Source organism: Struthio camelus, chromosome 9 (genome assembly GCF_040807025.1).
Source record: "Struthio camelus isolate bStrCam1 chromosome 9, bStrCam1.hap1, whole genome shotgun sequence".
In the NCBI taxonomy this organism is placed as follows: Eukaryota; Metazoa; Chordata; class Aves; order Struthioniformes; family Struthionidae; genus Struthio; species Struthio camelus.
In genome coordinates this window covers 3,907,018-3,924,603 of record NC_090950.1, presented here as the reverse complement: position 1 = coordinate 3,924,603, position 17,586 = coordinate 3,907,018, and the positions used below count along the sequence as shown (strand labels likewise).

The 17,586-nt window shown below is 59.8% G+C and overlaps 2 protein-coding genes across 8 annotated transcripts in view; both read left to right on the top strand.

The window, feature by feature from the left end:
* CROCC2 (ciliary rootlet coiled-coil, rootletin family member 2) overlaps window positions 1-10,111 on the top strand; it is a 33,794-nt gene extending 23,683 nt beyond the window's left edge. Inside the window, exons 37-41 of the mRNA XM_068954686.1 lie at window positions 61-210; window positions 1,283-1,474; window positions 6,121-6,291; window positions 7,014-9,352; window positions 9,555-10,111. Of these exons, the coding sequence (XP_068810787.1) occupies window positions 61-210; window positions 1,283-1,474; window positions 6,121-6,291; window positions 7,014-7,097 (597 nt within the window). The 3' untranslated portion in view covers window positions 7,098-9,352; window positions 9,555-10,111. The remainder of the gene's footprint in view (window positions 1-60; window positions 211-1,282; window positions 1,475-6,120; window positions 6,292-7,013; window positions 9,353-9,554) is intronic.
* Window positions 10,112-10,869: 758 nt separating this feature from the next.
* The window catches only part of SNED1 (sushi, nidogen and EGF like domains 1), a 39,176-nt gene continuing 32,459 nt past the window's right edge, over window positions 10,870-17,586 (top strand). For 5 of the 7 annotated variants that reach the window (XM_068954050.1, XM_068954048.1, XM_068954045.1 and 2 more), the window contains exon 1: window positions 10,982-11,271. In XM_068954050.1, the coding sequence (XP_068810151.1) occupies window positions 11,068-11,271 (204 nt within the window). In that variant the 5' untranslated portion in view covers window positions 10,982-11,067. Of the gene's footprint in view, window positions 11,272-15,334; window positions 15,402-17,586 lie in introns of those variants that run through there. The other 2 variants (XM_068954049.1, XM_068954047.1) reach the window with 2 other exon arrangements.

Sequence of the window (17,586 nt, the reverse complement as noted above, 5' to 3'; positions counted from 1 at the left end):
CCGGCCGTGGCCTGGGGAGTTTTCGGCTGCCTGGCCTGAGCAGGGCAGTTGTCTCCCCAGGAGCGGCTGGACTCCATGTGGCAGGCGCTGGCAGACTCCAAGAGGCAGAACCACAGCCTGACGGACACCGTGCATGCGCTGCAGGGCCGGCTGGCAGAGCTGGAGCCGCGCTGCAGGCACCTGGAGGCCCAGCTGGAGCGTCTGCAGGAGGTGAGGTGGGGACTGTGGGATGGGAGCAGCCTCCTGTCTGCTTGGGGACACCCCGGGTAAGCGCCCTCCCTGCAGGGGAAATAGCCAGAGGCTGGTGGGAATCAGGTGCCAAAGGAGTTGCCTTGTTTTCACTACCGCAAAGCAGAGGCAATAAATCTGGCACCTTTTCTTGGCCTGCTTGTCACAGCGTGGGGAGGATGTGCGGCTCCAAGCACTCTGGGGCTTCTGTCTTGACCTTTAGCTACTGCAGCAGCATGTAGACCAGAGTTTGGTTGGGGGAGAAGCAACTCCAGACAGACTGTAGCCTAGAAGGGAATTGAGTTCAAGTCAAGGAAGGGGAGACTCCAAAACAAGGAACAAGGAGAAGGGCATAGTGGGACAGGAGGCAGTGGGCAAAGCCCTCCGTGGAAGAGCACCATAAGCTGCTGGGTGCAGGCGTGGTGTCCCGGGGAATCAGATTTGCCTCCATCAAAATGATCCCACATCCAATTATCCTGCTGCTTAGCCAGGCCACAGGCTGTTAGAGGAGTGGCCGTGTTTCACCCCAGATGTGTCTGCATTTGGAAATGGGGGGTTAGGTTGTGCACGTTTATTAGGAGACAGAAGGCTGCCAGAAGGGAGAGGAGACACGAGAGGCTGGTTTCCCGAGAGGAAGGGCCCAGTTTTTCCTAGTATAATCAGTCACCAGTAATCAGCAGAACTACCACTCCTCGTCCTTTGTCTTGGTGGTGCCATGTCCACCGGCCCCGCCAGCAAAGCCAGTGGGTGCGGAGGCCTTCCTGGCACTCCTCGTAGAGGCAGGGGAAAAGACCCCGAAAGTGTCAGCACCTGGAAAACCCCAACCCCACTCCTTTCCAATCACTGCTTTCCTTTAGGCTTTGACTAGCTTGGCCGTGCCAAAGTGAGGGACACATCCCCACGGAGGGCAATTGCCGCTGGGTGATGTTTTCGAGGCCCCGTTACCGTAGCTCGGCCGGGTTCGGGCCGGTTCGGGTGGGCCCGGTGTTCGCCCCAGCACCCGCCGCGGTGCTGAGCTGAGCGCTGGGCTGCCCCTCGCCCCTGTGCGCTGCAGGTCGCCCGCCGTCAGCAGCAGAGCGAGCAGGAGGCCGCGGCAGCTGCGCGGCGCGCGCGGGGCCAGAGCGGCGCGCTGCAGGAGAGGCTGAGCACGCTGCCGCGCGCCCTCAGCCTCCTGGAGAAGGAGAGCAAGCGCTCGGCCCTCCTCCCGGAGAAGGACGGCTCTTCCCTGACAAAGCCCTTCACCAAGGTACTGTGCGGGCAGGGAAACCTGCACCCGGAGCCCGGCGTGCGATGAGCCCCGCCGCGCGGGCCGGGCCCTCGGCCTGCAGGGGTGTAAGGAGGCAGATCGCGGCGTTTCCATCGCCAGAGGTTTCTAAAGCCAGGGCTGTTTCGGGCAGAGCTCGCGCCGCCGAGCTGACGCGGAGCGTCCCGCTCGGCGGCGCGGGCTTCAGGGTGTTTCCCGCTCTCCCAAAGCCCTGCACGACTGCCCTTGCCTCCGCGCCGCGCTCCGCTCTCTCCGTATCCGTACGGCGCTTAGCACCCTGCAGAGGGTCTGCGTGCCGGAAAGCTGCCCCAAGCCGCCGGGCTCGCGCTTGGCCCTGAGGCCGTTGGGAGCCCTCTGCCCGGCGCGTGAGAGCTACCTTCAGCACGGCTCCGGCGGCGGCGGGGAAAGGCGAGGGGTGTGAGAGAGGGGAAGGAGGCTCCGCGGGTTCCCACAGTCACATAAAGCCGAGCGGACAGAACCACGCAAACCCGAGAGCTCCGGCAGCGCTTGGGGAGTGGGAGAGGGAGCGCGCGATGTGTGTTACAGTAACCTCTGTATTCTTGGCCACCCTCCAGTCGCTTCCCACCACACGCATTTATGTGCATGATTAGTGTTCTTGCATTCTTTGAATGCAGGCCAGATAACGAGTTCAAAACTCTTCATTAAAATATAATCTCTTCCCCAACTCCCACAAACACACACACACACGCATACGCGCATACACACACGTCCCTCGGCTACCTGATTTCCTTTCCTGCCTAGAGACAGAGCTAATAATCCGCTCCCAGGAGCCGATTCCCGTTGGAAGGAATCATTCGTGTCACACATATGTTAGGGATCAGCAGGGACACTCTCTGGACTTGGCCTAATTAGCTGTAGCGAAGGAGGAGAGCAAAATCCAAACCATGTGCTTGGGCCCTCTTCTGAATTTAATACAAAGCAGTTTCGCACTGACCTGTGGACCTTCCACCCAAAAACACTGGTGCATAAAAGTTTCTGGATGTTTAATAGGTCCCCCGGTCCTTTCTTGTGCTCCCCCGAACGCGTGGAGCCTTGTCGGGGGGATGTGGGTAGGCCGTGCTTTGTTTTCTTTCCCGACGATTTTACAGGGTTGGCTTGCTTTTCTCCCCGGCGCTTGGGGGCATTTGGTTTGCTCTGTATCCCCGTGGGCTGTGAGCGGCGGCAGCCTCATGGGAACTGGCACAAAGGGAGAAATCTAGGACTCAGCAGAGCAGGAGATTAACCGCTGGCAGGCCCCAGAGTCAGCAAAGGCCTCGGACCTCTGTTTGCCCCCACAGCCAAGGTCTCGGCTGCGCTTTGTTCAGGGGCTACGGCTGCTTTGACCCTACTTCCAGCTCCTCTGCTTTTTTGCCATGTGGGACCCTGGACAAGCAGCACCACTTCCCTCGGTTTGGCTGTTCTTCTACGGCAGGAACAGGTTCAAACAGACATCCCACCGCTTCTCCTGAGATGGCAGGGTGACTGCAGGGCCCTTGCCTAAAAAGCCTCCTTCTAGGCATTGCTCTGGGCTAGCTGGCCTCTCTCTTCCTCCAAACACAGCTCCAGACCACAGATATTTGAATCTACCTGGTCTCCTCTGCTAAGGCCAGGCTTGCTGCACTGATGCTTCCTGGAAGAACCCAGAGCTGTTGAAGAGCGTGGCTAGCCCTGGGCACCCATCACAGACCATGCCAGCATACCAAGCTCTTTCCTTGGCTAGGTGTTAGCTGAGCATTTGGCCCAACGCAGTCCCCTAAAGTCTGGTTTGCCTCAGTGCCGCGAAGACACGCTGTGATATTGATGAGGGACTGGCTAGAGGTTGGCTGAAGGACATCTGCATCCATCCCTTGCTCCTGGAGGAAGTATCGGCCTTCCTCCAGCGCAGCTTTACAATGTGCAAGAGTGTCCCATTGCAGAGGCCTCCCTGAGCCAGCGCCTCAACAAGTGCAGCACCCACTGGCCTTGTAAAAACCTGCCGGCGCTCACGTGCTGGAGGTGATACTGCATGTGCCACAATGGTGCGTGCACACCAGGGACCGCGGAAGCAAAGGACGTGCCCTCCCTCCTGGTTCGGTCGGCTGGTGAAAGTCCCAGGAGGAAAAAACAGGCCTGAATACTGCTGAGACTCGTTTAGAGAGAGGCTCTACTGATTTCTGGCTGTGAGTGCCAGCAAGGGGCATGAGAAGCCCTCGTGTGAGTCAGGCTGCTCATCTGGAGCAGGGCGGTTGCAGGAGCCACAGCCCCTTCCCAGCTATGGGTCTGCAGCCCTACTCTTATCCTGCTTGAGGATTTACCTCCACGTGGATGTCAAGCTCTGTTCATTCCCAAGTGGAAGAGATCTCCAGGGCCCTCTCTTCGTGTTTGGGAGGCCAAGTCACGCACGGCCTTCGAGACTTCCGCCTGGGGCTACCAGGGAGAAGGGGGTGAGCGATTCCCACCCCAGTGTTAGGGCTCAAACCCCAGTGCGTCTCCTCCTCCCTCACTCTTTGCTGCCTGCCAGACCTGGCCCCTCTTGCCCTCCTGCCCTGGGATGGGCACGGAGGGTCCCAGCCCCATTTCAGAGGCCGAGGAGAGGACACATCTGAACGCAGCTCCGTGGCAGCCCTGGGCTGATGAAAGGGGCATTTGCTCCCCGAAAGGGAGCAGGAGGCCATGGCTAGATCTTGTCCAGATGGTGCGGGAAAGGGCCCTCTTTCCCCCCACACTCCTCCCCAGCCTTCCCAACACATAGTCCAGCTTTGCACCGGGTCCAGCTTTTGACCCAGAGGAAATCACTTCTGGCTGTGGCCAACAGCTGTTTTCCTAACTCAGTTACTGCTTTCAATTTAGCGTCCTGAGGAGTTTAATTCAGACAATATAGTAAGACCATTGTCATGTTTTTCCATGCGAGATGGAAAGGGTGCTTGGCGGGCCTCGGTGTGCGCCTGCAATTTGGGAACACGGCTCCTCAGAGGCTCTCCCCGTGTGGTCACCTTCCCCTTCCCAAAACCTGCTCTCGCTCTGGCTGAGGGCAGCGGGGTTTGCCACACGCCCTGCCGGCGCCTGTAAGGAAAAGCCAGTTCCCGTGCAGCCCGTGGGTGCATGGCCCTGAGAGAAACGCGATGTGGCCTTCGCTAGGATGATCTCGCAGGTGGACGTGGAGCAGAATCGTGCCCTGAAGGGACACCTGGGCAAAGGGGACAACATGGCCACCGAGTTGCCTGGCCAGAGAAAGCATTTGTGTCCCTTTGGGCACTCCTGTCCCTTATGTTTGAGCTCGCAGTAGAGCCCATCTGAGGATGAGGGATTTGGTACATGCCCTGCAGGACTGCTATGGCTCAGGTACAGGTGGCAACAGGACCATGAGATGGGTCTTTCAGGAGCTGGGTTCAACCCCAGCCAACAGTGTCAGCAGGACACCCTCTCCACTTGGTGCTCAGCTGAGACAGCCTGTCCTGAGGAAAGTAGAAGACAGAGCAAACACGGGGACGAACCAGCGAGTCCTTAGATGAGACGGGCCCCGTTGCCTGCAACACCCTGCACCTTGGTGGACTGCTCCAGGTCTCCGCGGACGTGGGAGGAGAGGCTCTGCCGGAAAAGCTCTGGCCTGCTAGAGCCACACGGGGATCGACAGGGCTCTGGAAACCAGGCTTTACATTCCCGCTCCAGCTAGCCAGCAAGCAACCAAAGCTTCTCTCCAAGGCAGGGGCCTGGTGGGAGAGGTGGTCGGCCAGCGAGGTGGAGAGGTGGGCTGGCGGCCTGGCACCGCTTGGCCTCTGGCCGTCATGCCTCCGAATGGATTTTCTAAGGGCAGAGCTGAGGGTGATGGGAAACACAAGATGTTCCTGCTGTGGAAAAGCAACTTTGCTGGCTGGAGCTGTGCATCGCAGCGAGCATGAAATAGCTTTGTGTACGGTGCCCCTCCATCGCCTCCTGCGCGGCCCGTCCCCCGGGCCGGGGGAAGGGGAGAAGAGACTAATGTGTTCCAGAAGATCAGCTGTAAATGGCCGGGGAGGGTAATTCATATCAAACTCATAAACCCTTTATTAGTGTCTCAGGGGGGAAATCCGGATGTGGCCGTTTATTTATTTTGGATTTCGCTTTTTTCTCTTTTCCTTTCAACATTTTCTTCCAGGAGATTTTTTAAAGGGACAGGGTTGCCTTTCCTTTTTCAGAGCTCTTATCTTTCGCCACAGGCTGGCTGGGGACAAAACGGCCGGGCCAGGCCCAGCACAGGTCTCGTGGGCTCGGTGCCCGCTTGGAGCTGGCCTTTGGGGAGACTGCTCGGCAACGGGACGTTTCGCCACCATCGCTGCTGGTCTTGGGGCGTCCTGCCCCCCGCAAGTCCCTTGCCGTGGCATGCCCATAAGTCGGAAACCTCAGCTCCAGCCTCAGGGCTGCTGGCACCCTGTGGGGCTTTGAGCCTGTAAATGCAGCGGGGGGCAGGTCCTGGCTCCCCCCCCAGAGCTGAGATATTGCTCACTAGAATTGCAAGTCGGTGTCCCCATATGGGGACCAGGTCAACCCCTTGCTAGTCCTCGCCCCGTGGGGTGGTGACGTGCCAGCGCCTGCCCGTCATCTCCCCTTGCCCCGCAGCACATGGCATTGATCCCTCTCCGCAGCAGCACTGACCCGTCTCCTCTCGGCAGGCCGAGATCGCGGAGCTGGAGCGCAGCCGCCCGCAGAGGCTCATGGAGCTGTCCTCTCGCCATGGCCCAGGCCAGGAGCCGGAAGGCCTGAAGTCACCCAGCGCCCAGCTCCAGGCCGAAGATGTGCTGCAGAGGGCCCACGGGCAGCGTGTCAAGGGCACGGAGGAGCAGGTAGGGCACTGCCTAGGAGGGGGAGTGCCGTGCGGGCATCTTGTGCCAAGCCAGGGCACGGGGGTGCAGGCCCTCCAGATGGTGCCACTCTGCCCTTGGGGTGTTTCTGAGCCCTGTGCCTTTGCCCTGGGGTGCTCGCTCCCAGAGGTTACAGAGCAACGTGGCAGAGCAATGCCAGCCCCACAGCATCCCTGCATCGCGCACGGCAGGAACAAGTCCTGCCCCTCTGGCCAAGGACCTGGGTGGCTTGAGCCCTGCTCCCAGCCCCACTGTCAATCTGTGAAGGACTCTTCAGATTGGGCAAACCCTCACTGTGCCTCACTTTCCCCCACTATTCAGAGCCCCATGCACCCAACTTCTGCCCCAGCGTGTGGGTGCCCTTGTTGAAAACAGCTGTGCAGAAGATGGGTGCATTTGTAGATACATCAGTCAAGGTATTTCCCAAAGCCGTTGAAGTCTCTGAAGGCCTCTGTAGGGCCTTCACAGCACAGCTCTGGTCACCCACAAAGAAGAGTTCAAGCCGGGACAGGCTCCGAGTGGCTGCCAGGAGGAGCTGGGCTTGCTGGCTCAGCTCCACAAGGCTCAGCCCCGGCTCCCGAAAGAAGCGCTGCAACACAAGAGGGGAGCGCTGCCGCAACGCAGCCAGCCCAACCAGCTCAGGGGAGGCAGGAGCACCAGGCCATCTGTGCCACCGCCTCTCAGAAACCCCCGGTAATCCTCAGGTCAGGCCTCTCGAAGAGCAGCTGGACGAGGACAAACGGAAGAGACAGACACCCATCTCTCAGCAGCTACAGACGGGGAAATGACCCGGAAATAGCTGTTATGCCCCTGTGTCCTACCCCGTAAGGCCAAGCACCCAGAGTCACCCTGCGGCAGCGGCTCTGCAGGTCCCTCAGGCTGGACTTCTCTGCCTTCTCCTTTGCTAGGATGCTCCAGAGCCTGGCCAGGAATGGGGCGAGCAGGGCGCTGCTCATCAAGGTATCCCCACTGCACCCCCATGAGAGGACGGAGCTCAGCTTCCCAATCTGTCCAGCTCCCTGTCCCTCCTCCAGCCCATCTGGGGTTTGACCTCTCCAGCCCCTCAGGCTTTCCCAAATCCCCTCCAGCTCTGCTCCAGCTCTTTTTCCCCTGAGTTAGGCTCAGGACAACCAGCCCACAGGCAGCCCTGGTGGGCAGGCCGGCGGCAGGGGGAGTATTTCCAGCAAGAGGACCCAAAAGCGCCCCATGCACCCCAGCACCCGACGGGAGCATGACGCAGGCCTGCGTGGAGCCCTGCAGGAACCGCTGGCCTTTTCACGCGGCGGCAGGTGGCTGGGATTAATCCAAGCCAAGTCATCTTGTGATGTGCTGGCCCAAGACATGCAGAAGTGTAAAATCGGGCATCCTACCCACTCGTCGCCTAGAAAATCCCTGTAGAAATCAAACCGGGGAAGGAAGAAGGGGGTTCGCCAGCAACCGCAATGGCCGTCTTGGGACCGCTGCACCCTTCACCTGTTAGCATCAATACACATTTTTTCCCCATTAATATTTGCTGGGAGTGGGGGTGGTAGGTTTTTCCTTCCTTTTTTTTTTTTCTCAAAGCCTGGTTTGTTTAACCTTAAACGAGGGGCGCAGGCTTTCCTAACGGCTGGCGCGATGGCAGGCCCGGCCTGCTGGTTTCCCAGGAGCAGCAGCGACAGGCACCGCGCTCCTGGGCATCGGAGGGTGCGAGGAGCCAGGCTCCCGGGCCAGCGCTGCAGCATTTCGGGCCTGGGCCATGTGCAGCGTGTGGGCGAGGATTTGGGAAGCCCACAGAATACCCTCACGTTGATGGCAAAGCCGGGTCCCTGTGAGGCAAACTTTCCACGGTGGTATCCACATAATCCCTGGGCTGTTGATCCTAACTGAGTCCTGCTGTTGTTTTCTCCTCTGTTTCAATCCTTACATAATATGTTCCTTGGCCCGTTTTCAGTATTAAAATGTACCTTGCAATAATTACAGTGGAGAATATTTATATTGCATTCGTATGGAATAAAGCATAAACGCTTTGGAACGGGGGCTCCGATTTCTGCGTCTTCCAAGCGTTTGGGAGCTGCCGACGTCCCTCCCCAGTTTCACAAATCGTCAGGCCGTTGGAAGTACTCGGCGAGGCTGCGGCTCGTCACCGCCTGCCTGCCAGGTACCCGCAGGGCACCTGCACCGGCTTGAAGATGAGGCTTTCTCGAGCTTCCTCTCTTCTCTGTCCTCCCTTTCAGCAAGGCTAACATTTACCCCTTGCATCCCCCTGCTTTCCGGCATGGTTATTTCATGCGCCAGAGCTGCCGCTGGGATAAATCAGAGCAGCTCCATCAGACCAGGAGGGAATTTGGCCCACTGCCTCTGATGGCATTGGGTCGGTCTGTGCCACCGGGCACGTGACCCTGTGTGTTTAGCGGGGACGAGCAAACAGGTTACGGGCTGAAGCACGGCGGGGCACGCGGAAGATTTTGCGTAGAGCTGAAAACGGGGTGCGGGAGGGGATGAAGGGCGCAGAGCTTGATGCTGGAGGTCGAGCGGAGAATCACCCAAACCCTCGGGGATCGGGGATAAAACTAACCCTCTCCCCACAGACGTGCCCCGTCCAGCGGGGAGCGAGGCGGAAAGACCACAGTGCCAGCCCGTCCACCAGCTCCTGCGCCAGCAGCACGGCCAAAATCCTGGCAGCGCTTCAGATCCTGAGTGCTCGCCCAGGTCCCGGCCGTGCAGGACCTCCTCGCTGGGGAAACGGCTTCTCCGGCAGAGCAGGCAGGAGCCCGGCCCGGGTGCGGGCGCGCTGACGCTACAGCGCCCGGCGCAGCCCCAGCGCTGAGGGCTAATCTGGGGAAAGGGGAATCCGGGGGGAATTAGGGCTCCTTGCTGGTCTGTTGTTTCCAAGACCGCGGGTTTTGAACAGTGTTTCTCTCCTTTTTTTTCAGGCTCCAGCTCTCGGAGTCGGGTGCCAGAGGAAGGCTCCCAGCTCACATTTAAGCTGTAAGAGGCGGTTTCCCAGCTGCCTGGCGGCAGAAAAAGGTGCTTCTCGAAGCCAGAGGAAAGCGGGAGCAAAGTGAGGAAAAAAAAAAAAAAGGGCTCGCTTGTTTTTTTTTTTTTCTGCAAAGCAGTGATTTTTAGGGCAGCCCAAGGTCTGAGGAGCGATAACCGGCCGCGTTGCGCGGGGCTGGTACCGCCCTTGCAGTTTAGGCCTGGGTTTCGGCAATGATTCCCCCGGGTGGGGGAAAAAGGGTGACAAGTCTTTCTGTTCGTTTTAGATTAGGTCGGAGCTTGGCTGGGCCTGGCTGCTATCTCGAAATAGCCGCTCAAGATTGCTAAAAACCCCTTTTGGAGCACCTGCCCGGCAGCAGCTGATAGCGGAGCAGGGAGGCGCAGGCGCAGCGGGGCAAACGCAGCAGCCCTGCTTCACCCAGGGGGAAACCGAGGCAGGGCACCGGGGCACCAGCACCCTGGGGCGCCCGAGCAGCCCGGGGCAGAGCCCAGCGTCCCCCGCGGCGCCTGCCTCACCTCGACCCCTCCGCGTCCGCCGGCCGGGGGCCGGCCCCAAGCGGCGAGCTGAGGGGCTTCGGGGGCCGCCTCAGAGCCGGGGTTATTAATTGTGGCATCCATTATTAATCGTCAGTTAGGGATGGGCAGAGGAGAAAAGCTGTGTCCTTTTTCTACCGCATGAAACGGGCGTTCGGGCCTCTTTCGCGGCCGGCCTCGGGCGGCTTTTCTAGCTCTCCACCCGGCTTTGCCAGGAGAACTTGAGCTTTCTTGATAAAACGCTTTGCTGATGATAAATGGGGGTTTTTCTTCTCCAGCCGAGACAAAGAGGCCCTTGAGCCTAACGCCTAACTTAAAACATCGCATTCCTGAAAAGAATTTCCTGATAATATTTTTAGCACCTGAAAAAAAAAAAGAAAAAAAAAAAGGGGGGGGAGGTTAAAAAAAAAAAAAAAGCAGATAACACCAGTCGTCGTCGTCCCCCATCCCCGTCCCCTGCCGCCGGGTTTGGCCGTTGCCCGCGGGCGGTTTGGGAAGAGCGGAGGAAACCCGCTGCCCCTGGGGCAGGGGGAGGGCAGGCTCCGGGACGCGGCCTCCGGGGGCCCGGGCCCGGCGAGCCCGGCGGCGGGCGAGGAAGCGGGGCCGAGGCCGAAGGCTCCCCTCCCTCCTCGCGAGCCGTGCCCGGAGTCGGAGTTTCTTGGGTGTTTTTCCACGCCACAAGGACGAAGCCCTGACCAGCCTTTTCCGACCGCCCGGGGAACGGGCGAGCGGGGAAGGGGGTCAGGCCTCTTTTCAGTCCAGACTGGCTCTCCCCCCCGAGCGGCGACGCTCGCGTCCTGCCCAACGGCTCCGCGCCGCCGCCATGACAGGACGAGCCCTGCCCGCCCGCGCGGGGGCGCCCTCCCGTCCACCCCCCCCACCACCCTCCACACCACCTCCTTCATTTGCATACTCCCGCCCCGGGAGCGGGCCGCGCTGGGCGAGCCGAGCGCCCATTGGCTGGCGTGGCGGCGCTATGCAAATCCCTCAGGGGGCGGGGCCGGCGCGGCGAATGAGCCCCCCGCGCTCTGCCGCGGGCAGGGCACGGCGCAGCGCAGCGCGGGCGCGCAGCAGCCGCCGCCGCTACCCCCCCCCCCCCCACCGCGGGGCCTCGCGCGGGGCTCCGCGCGCCGCCGCTTGTCCCCGTCCGTTCCCCCGCGCGCCGCCATGTCGGGGGGACCCGCGCCGGCGTGAGAGGAGCGGGCGGGAGAGCAGGGCCCGGGCCGGGCCGGGCGCAGCGCGGCCATGCGGGGCCTGGCGGGCTGGGCTGTGCTGGTGGCCGTGGGCGAGTGGCTGTGGGTGGGCGGCGTGGTGCCGCTGGCGGATTTCTACCCCTTCGGGCCCGAGCAGGGCGACGCGGCCACGCTGAAGCAGGACGACGGCGGCTCCGAGCTGCAGCCCATCTCCGTGCGCTTCCCCTTCTTCGGCGCCGGGCACACCGGCCTCTACGTGAGTAGCGGCCGCGCTGGCGGGTCGCCTCGCGTCGCGGGTGTCCGTGGCGCGGCTCGTGGTTTTTGTTTTTGGTTTGGTTTTTTTTTTTTTTGGGGGGGGGGTGTCTCGGAGGGAGGTTGAGCCTTTCCCGCCCGGCCGTCGAGTCGGGGCGCGAAGCTTCCCGGGCGGCCGCCGCCGCCGCGCCCGCTGCGGCCTCCCGCTCTTGGGGCGGCTCGGCGGGGCCCCGCGGGGTGTGCGGGGAGCCCTTGGCGGGTTGAGCTAGGCCAGGTGGGGTGAGGCGTCCGTGGGGGCAGGCGGGAATCGGCGGGGAAGGCGTCAGGCTGCGACGGGCCAGGGCAAGGGCGAGCCTGGAGATCGCAAGGTGAGGAGCAGCAGCGAAGGCGCCCCTGACCGCGGGACAGGAGGAGGGTTGGGGGGCGGCTTCTGGAGTTTCTTGCCTGTGGGACGCTAGGTCACCTGAGAGCCCAGCCTTTGGGCGCCGCTAAACCTGCGGAGGAAAGAGTAGGGAAGCGTGGAGGGTTGGTAGAGCCCCATGGATTTCCTGTATAGGGAAGGAGAAGAGATCGGAGCAGGTCCCGCAAGCTGCGTGGGGACCGTTGAGCGGGCAACGGAGAGGTAGCTGATGGCCGATGAAGGCAAGCGTTGCCCTGCAGCCGGGGTAGGCGTCAGCAAGGAACGATATTGAGATGAGCCGGCTGACAGGTAGAGGCAGCCAAGGGAAAGCCTTCCCTCGTTGCGGCAGGTAGTTTGAGGGCTAACAAAATGAATGGCAACACCTCTCTCCTCCTATGCCAGGCTTCCCTCTGCCTCTGTGGGGCTGGGCCCCCTCTGCCTGCATCAGTGGGGAAGGCAGAGAGCTCTGCTCTGGGCTTGCTTCGAGTTGGCAGCCCATCCAAGAAGCCTCCGGTGGTAGAGCCTAGGAGCTGAAACCCTAACTCCCTACCTGGCTGTGACAGGCCCGTAAGGTGGGCAGCCTGAGCCCCTGCCTCCCCCTTCATTTTTCTCAGATCTTTCTCTTCTTCTCTTCTTAATATTCAGCCTGAATTGTTCCAAATGCATCTGGGTTTACTTGGGGGCCAGTTGGATGGCCACAAGTTAATTTGGAGCATCAAAGTGCTCACAGGATGCTGAGAACGAGAGTGTGTTTGGGGTGGAAGGAAATCCTGGTTAGGAGACCTGCAGGGCCCTCTTAGGCCAGGGAACCAGGCTCGGGAAGAACCTACCCCTTCATCAGCTGAATTGCTTGAGACCTCTGGCTTGGCAGCACCAGCCTGGCAGAGGTCGGGTCAGGTAGACCCAACAAGGATCCTGGCTCCACTGCGCTTTGGATATCGGACGAAATGCCGACACGTGCCAAGGAGATCTCTGGGCTGAGCAGTGGAGTTAATCATATCTGGGAGCTGGCACGAGAGCCAAAAATACCTGAGCCTCCCAAGACCAGTCGACGGATGAAGCAGACCTCGGGGCTCCATTCCTGGAGTGGCGCGCCGTGGAGTTAACCTCAGGAATTGCCTGCCCTCCCCGCCAGCGGAGCTGGAGCGTTGGCTTGGCCGCTGGGTAGTGGAGAGAGAGCCCAGCGCGACCGGAGGAGCGTGCATTGCCGGGCTGGTGGATGATTCATGTGTGTGAGCTCAGAGCACGCATGCTGCAGATTCTGGCTGGAGCGTATGGCTGAGGGGTGGACGCAGTAGGGCTTTGGGCGAGATGCAGAACAAACAGAGCTGCCCTTTGGGTTTTGTTGTAATGCAAAGCCTGGGAATGCTCAGAGCTTGGCTGGTGACTCGGATGCCTTCTGTTCCGTTGCATGCAAGCGCAGCTCGTGTCTCTTCCTTTCTTCTCCTTCCCCTCCCGTGGGCTGCCCCACACCTGGAAGGACTGCCGGGCTGCTGCTGCTGCCTCCCCTTCCCCGTGCAGCGCAGGGGAGCAGGCTGCCAAAGAGGGAGAGGCAGCTGCCAGAGAGGGAGAGGCAGCTCCCATTTCTTCCCAGACTCCAAGCCAAGTAGAGGGGAAAGCAGTTGCAAAAGAGTGCAAATAGAGAAATAGGGTCTGGAAGCTCTAGTCAGGCTTGGTTCCTCACATCCCCTGCTCTCGTTTTCATCCGGCTACCTGGTCCAAGCAGAAGCCATGAACTCTTCCCCCTTATGTGAGGGGAGCTGCTGACCTGCCTTGCAGCAGTGCATGGCTCTTTTCTTTGTGAAGCCAGCCAGCTGAAGATCAGCTCTCCTCATCAGCAGGGGAGTGTTTCATCAGGAGGGTAACTAACCATGGCAACTCTGCTGTCCCGAAGGTTGACTCTCCATTGCTTGCAGACTTTGAGACCGCATGCAAATCTGCTGGAGCAGAGAGGTTAACAAGTTGGGGCTCCCTGGTGAGAAGGAGCCTGGAGCTGTGTATGCTTGGGATTGGATAAAACATTTCCTCCTTGGCCTTCTAACCTCTGCGGCTCGCAGAAGGGAGGTTTCTGTACGGACTTGGTGTGAAGGCCAAGAGCTCACCTTGCATGCTCCTCTTTCAGAGAGGCAGATCTTTAACTCGGAAGCGTGTCCATGAGTTCAGTTCTTTCCTGGAGTTCTGGGGTGCTCTCTCAGACTTCCCAAAGATGACCTCAACTCGGAGGGAGCTGTCGGGAGCCCAGGATGGCCTTTGTGGAGGGAGAGCCCTCACTGGAAGTGCACTGTGGCACTGCAGCCAGCGAGAGCCTCTGCCCGCGTTCAGTGTTGTTTGAAAGCTCAGGGATTCTCTGAGACTCTGGAAATACCGGCGCTGGAGCAGATGTTGTGAGGCTGCTGGACTGAGAACTGAGCAACAGATGTGGAACGTGCCTGCTAATCTACATATGAGAGTCATTAATTGAGCTGGGAGGATACATTGGCCTCTGCCGAGTTCCGAAAACTTGCGTTTCCTTTGAGGATATTAAAATAGAGCTTTCTGCTTTCCATGCTGTTTCCACCACTGAGCGTGCATCACCACATGGTCGCCAGCGTCGCCCCCAGCGCTCTCCCTGCGTGACGCCAGCCCCACAGGAACGTGGCTGTGGGCAGCCAGCACCGCTGCTGTTCCCCAGGGTGCAGGCACGCTGCCTCCGGGTGGACGTGCCTCCAGATGGCTCAGCACAAGGTGGGCTCTGTCGCTGCACCTGGGTGAGTTCTCAGGAGCTGCGTGGGTCCCTGACTCGGTGCCTGCAGTTGCCTTCAGAGGAACTTAAGCACGTGCTTAAATATTGCCAAGGGAAAGGTATTTTTCTCTTGTGTGCCTTGGGCTAGGAGTCTAGGAAGTGGTTGTAAGGAGGAAGGGCGTGACTCACTATTAAAAGATAAAGTTTCATGCTCAGCCTGCAGCAGTCTTGCCACAGGACTTGGGAGTCCTCTAGTCTGCTTCCCTACCAGGACAGGCTTTGTTCAGGTTAGGAAATCTTTCGACAGCTTCCAGCAGAAGGAACCCCGCAAACGCAAAGTCTGTTTGTGGAGGCATGTCCTCGTCCCTCCCACCTTCCTGGCCAGCGTCCAAGGAACCTTGTTTCCTGCTGACACCAAAAACACCGTGTTTAAACCAGTCCTCCAGAGCAGCCTGAGCCAGGATATTTCAGTGACTGTGATACCTCTGAGCCAGGCTCTGACAGCTCCTGCCAAAATCAAGTCACAAAGCCCTGGCCCTGCTGAAGCCTGCAGAACCTAGCAGATGAGCAACTAACTGCTGTGTGTACCCTTCACCTGCCACTAGGCGTTTGCCGTGGGTTGAACAGGCAGTGTGCTGCTGCCTTTGGCCTCTGGTGCTCCAAAAGCCAATGATGGTGGTCAGGAGAGTCCCTGAGTCAGTGAGAGGTGTCCCGGTGGCCTTGAGGGGAGCCAGAGTTTGGGGACTTCCCTTGTTCTGAGAGCGGGGGGGTGTCCCTGAAGGATGAGGTCCCCCCGGGGGGGGGGGGGGGGGGGGCAGAACTGGTGCCTGGCTGTAAAGCCTGTTTTCTTCAACAGGAAAGCTTGCCTATTTTTTTCTGGCAGGAGCTCTTGGCTGTGCTCCAGCACCACGCTTCCATGGGACTAGATATGGCTTGTGCCCCCCTTTGGGATCTACCCTGAAGATGTCCCTTCTTCCACAGGTCCCCCAGTGACAGGATCATGGAAGAGCTGGTGGGTTCCCCCCCCCCCCCCACCCGAGACTGCAGCTGGCAGGAGGAAATCTCTTTATTTGCCTGGGAGAGGTCAGGCTGGACAACCTGATGGTCTCAGCTTTGGAGCTGTAACTTGGGGAGAGAGTTAAGCTGACCGTGCAGTTCTGGGCTCTGCTGCGTTAAAGTGAGAGGGAGATTGTGCAGGCTGCCGGGCTCGGGGGGACAAAGTGCCTGAGGAGCTGGGAGGCTCGCTCAGTTCCTGAGCGGAGCGGACAGGCTACATCTGTTTTCGGAGGCCCTCTCCCAATTCCCTACCGTGAACCAGCACGGGTGGGGGAGGTGGGAGGCTTTCTCCTTTCTCGCTGGAGCGCCTGGCTTATCGGCTCTCAGGAATTCCTCCCGGCTGCCCGCATCCCCGGCGCCCCAAGGAAGGGTAGCTGGGGGAAAACGCGCCCTCCTCCCAGAGACCCAGGCCCCTGCTGCAGGCAGAGAGGAGCTGCCCGAGGACGTGCCAGCGCCAGGCACGTCCTCCCTCTCTGGAGACGGGGGCATCCGCGTCGGAGTGAGCCGAGGACGTGGTGCGTTGGCCTGCGAGGGGTGCGTGCACCTCCGTCTGCCGGGCGGTACCGGCGCGGCACTGGGCTGCCGTTGGCGCCAGCATGCCTTGAGCATCCTCCAGCACAGCCTGCTGGCGAAGTTGCCTCCTCTGGCACTCCTCGGCCAGGCTCGCGCCGTTGTCGGCGCCGGTCCTGTTTGTCAAAGTTGGCACGGCTCGACGCTTGGCTGTCAGGGCCGTGTACGGGGGAGGCGCGAGGCCCGGCTTTCCGCCTGGCTTGTGGCGCTGTGAGTCAACCGGGCCCAGCTCTGCTGGCTTTCACAGCTGGGGCAGCTTCCCACTTGAGGCCTGTGCTGTCGTCCCTGTCCTATGAGAGCGGGAGCTGCCTGTAGCTGGATGTTGTACCCCATTGTTGTCTCCAGGCACGTCCCTGTGCTAGCATCCTTCTCTTCAAGGGCTTCCCAGAGGTGCTAGGCATCTTTTTCTCTTCCTCTGCTTGTCCTTCTAACTCGATCTTTTTTTTTTTTTTTTAACCTTGGCCTGCCTTTCCCCAGGAGAGACTTTCCCTACACTGCTTGGTGACCTGGCCTCGTGTCCTTCACGGCACAAACCCTTTTAGCCTAGGGATGCCTCAGGGAGCAGGTTTTATTCTTCCTTAAGGTTTTCCCCGGTTTTTTTTGGTCAGGTCCGCTCTGTTTGAGTGGCCTCTTGTCCCTAAAAACGTTCTTTGTTTCTCCTGCCTGTGCAAGGAAGAAGTTTGTTGGGTCGGGTTTTTACATGCAGACGGCCCCTCCTTTCAGGAGAGAAGGGGTTTAACTTCCTTGCTGGAAATGCCACACAGCACTGGGAAGGCCAGGGTCAGTCCTAAGCCTGACTTTTTTGCCGGTGGAGTATTTTCAAGGCTCTTTCATTGCAGTCCAAAGCACATGGGGATGCAGCCGTGCCTAGAGCCAGCTGCTTGCCAGGAGCAGAGGCAGAAAACTTGAGCTAAACACGGTGAGAGAGTTTGAAAGACGCTGCGCACTTGGAAAAGCCCTTTCCAATAGAAATTGTGTCTTATCGTTGCTGCTGATGTCTCGGGCCCCAGTCCTGCTAGCACACGCCTCACCGTGAAGTGAGCTGGTCCTGGCAGCTCCAGGCAATGCAGCCAGGCGTGTTTTTGTGTTCTTTGTAGGACTGGAGCCTGCAAGGTCAGTAAAAAAAGCAAAGCCAGGCAGATTTGGCCTGCCACTCGAGGGTCGTGACTTACTGTGCTGGTAGCTCGTGGGACTGGATTCCCCTGGTGTTTAGCCCCTGCCTCTCGTTACGCCCAGCAAGCCCAGTGCCTCAAGGCCTGTGTGTGTAGCAAGCTTCTCCAGATAGCTGCTGGCAAAAGACCCTTGTGAACGTCGCCACGGAGCATGGAGGTCCTTCCGTGGCATTGAAAGGAGCCTGGGCAGTCATGAACATGTTAATGGTCCCTGTCCCAGCGCAGACTGGGGAAGGCAGGAGAGGACCTGAGCCTTTGGCTGGTGGGGCAGTGCCGGTCAGAAGGGGCCCTGCCTGTACCCTCCTGCTATGTGCCCTTGCTTATCATAATATTTTTCTTCTTGCTTTTGGTCAAGGGAGACAGATAAATCCCTTGGGGCAGACCGGGGGCGGAAGGGGT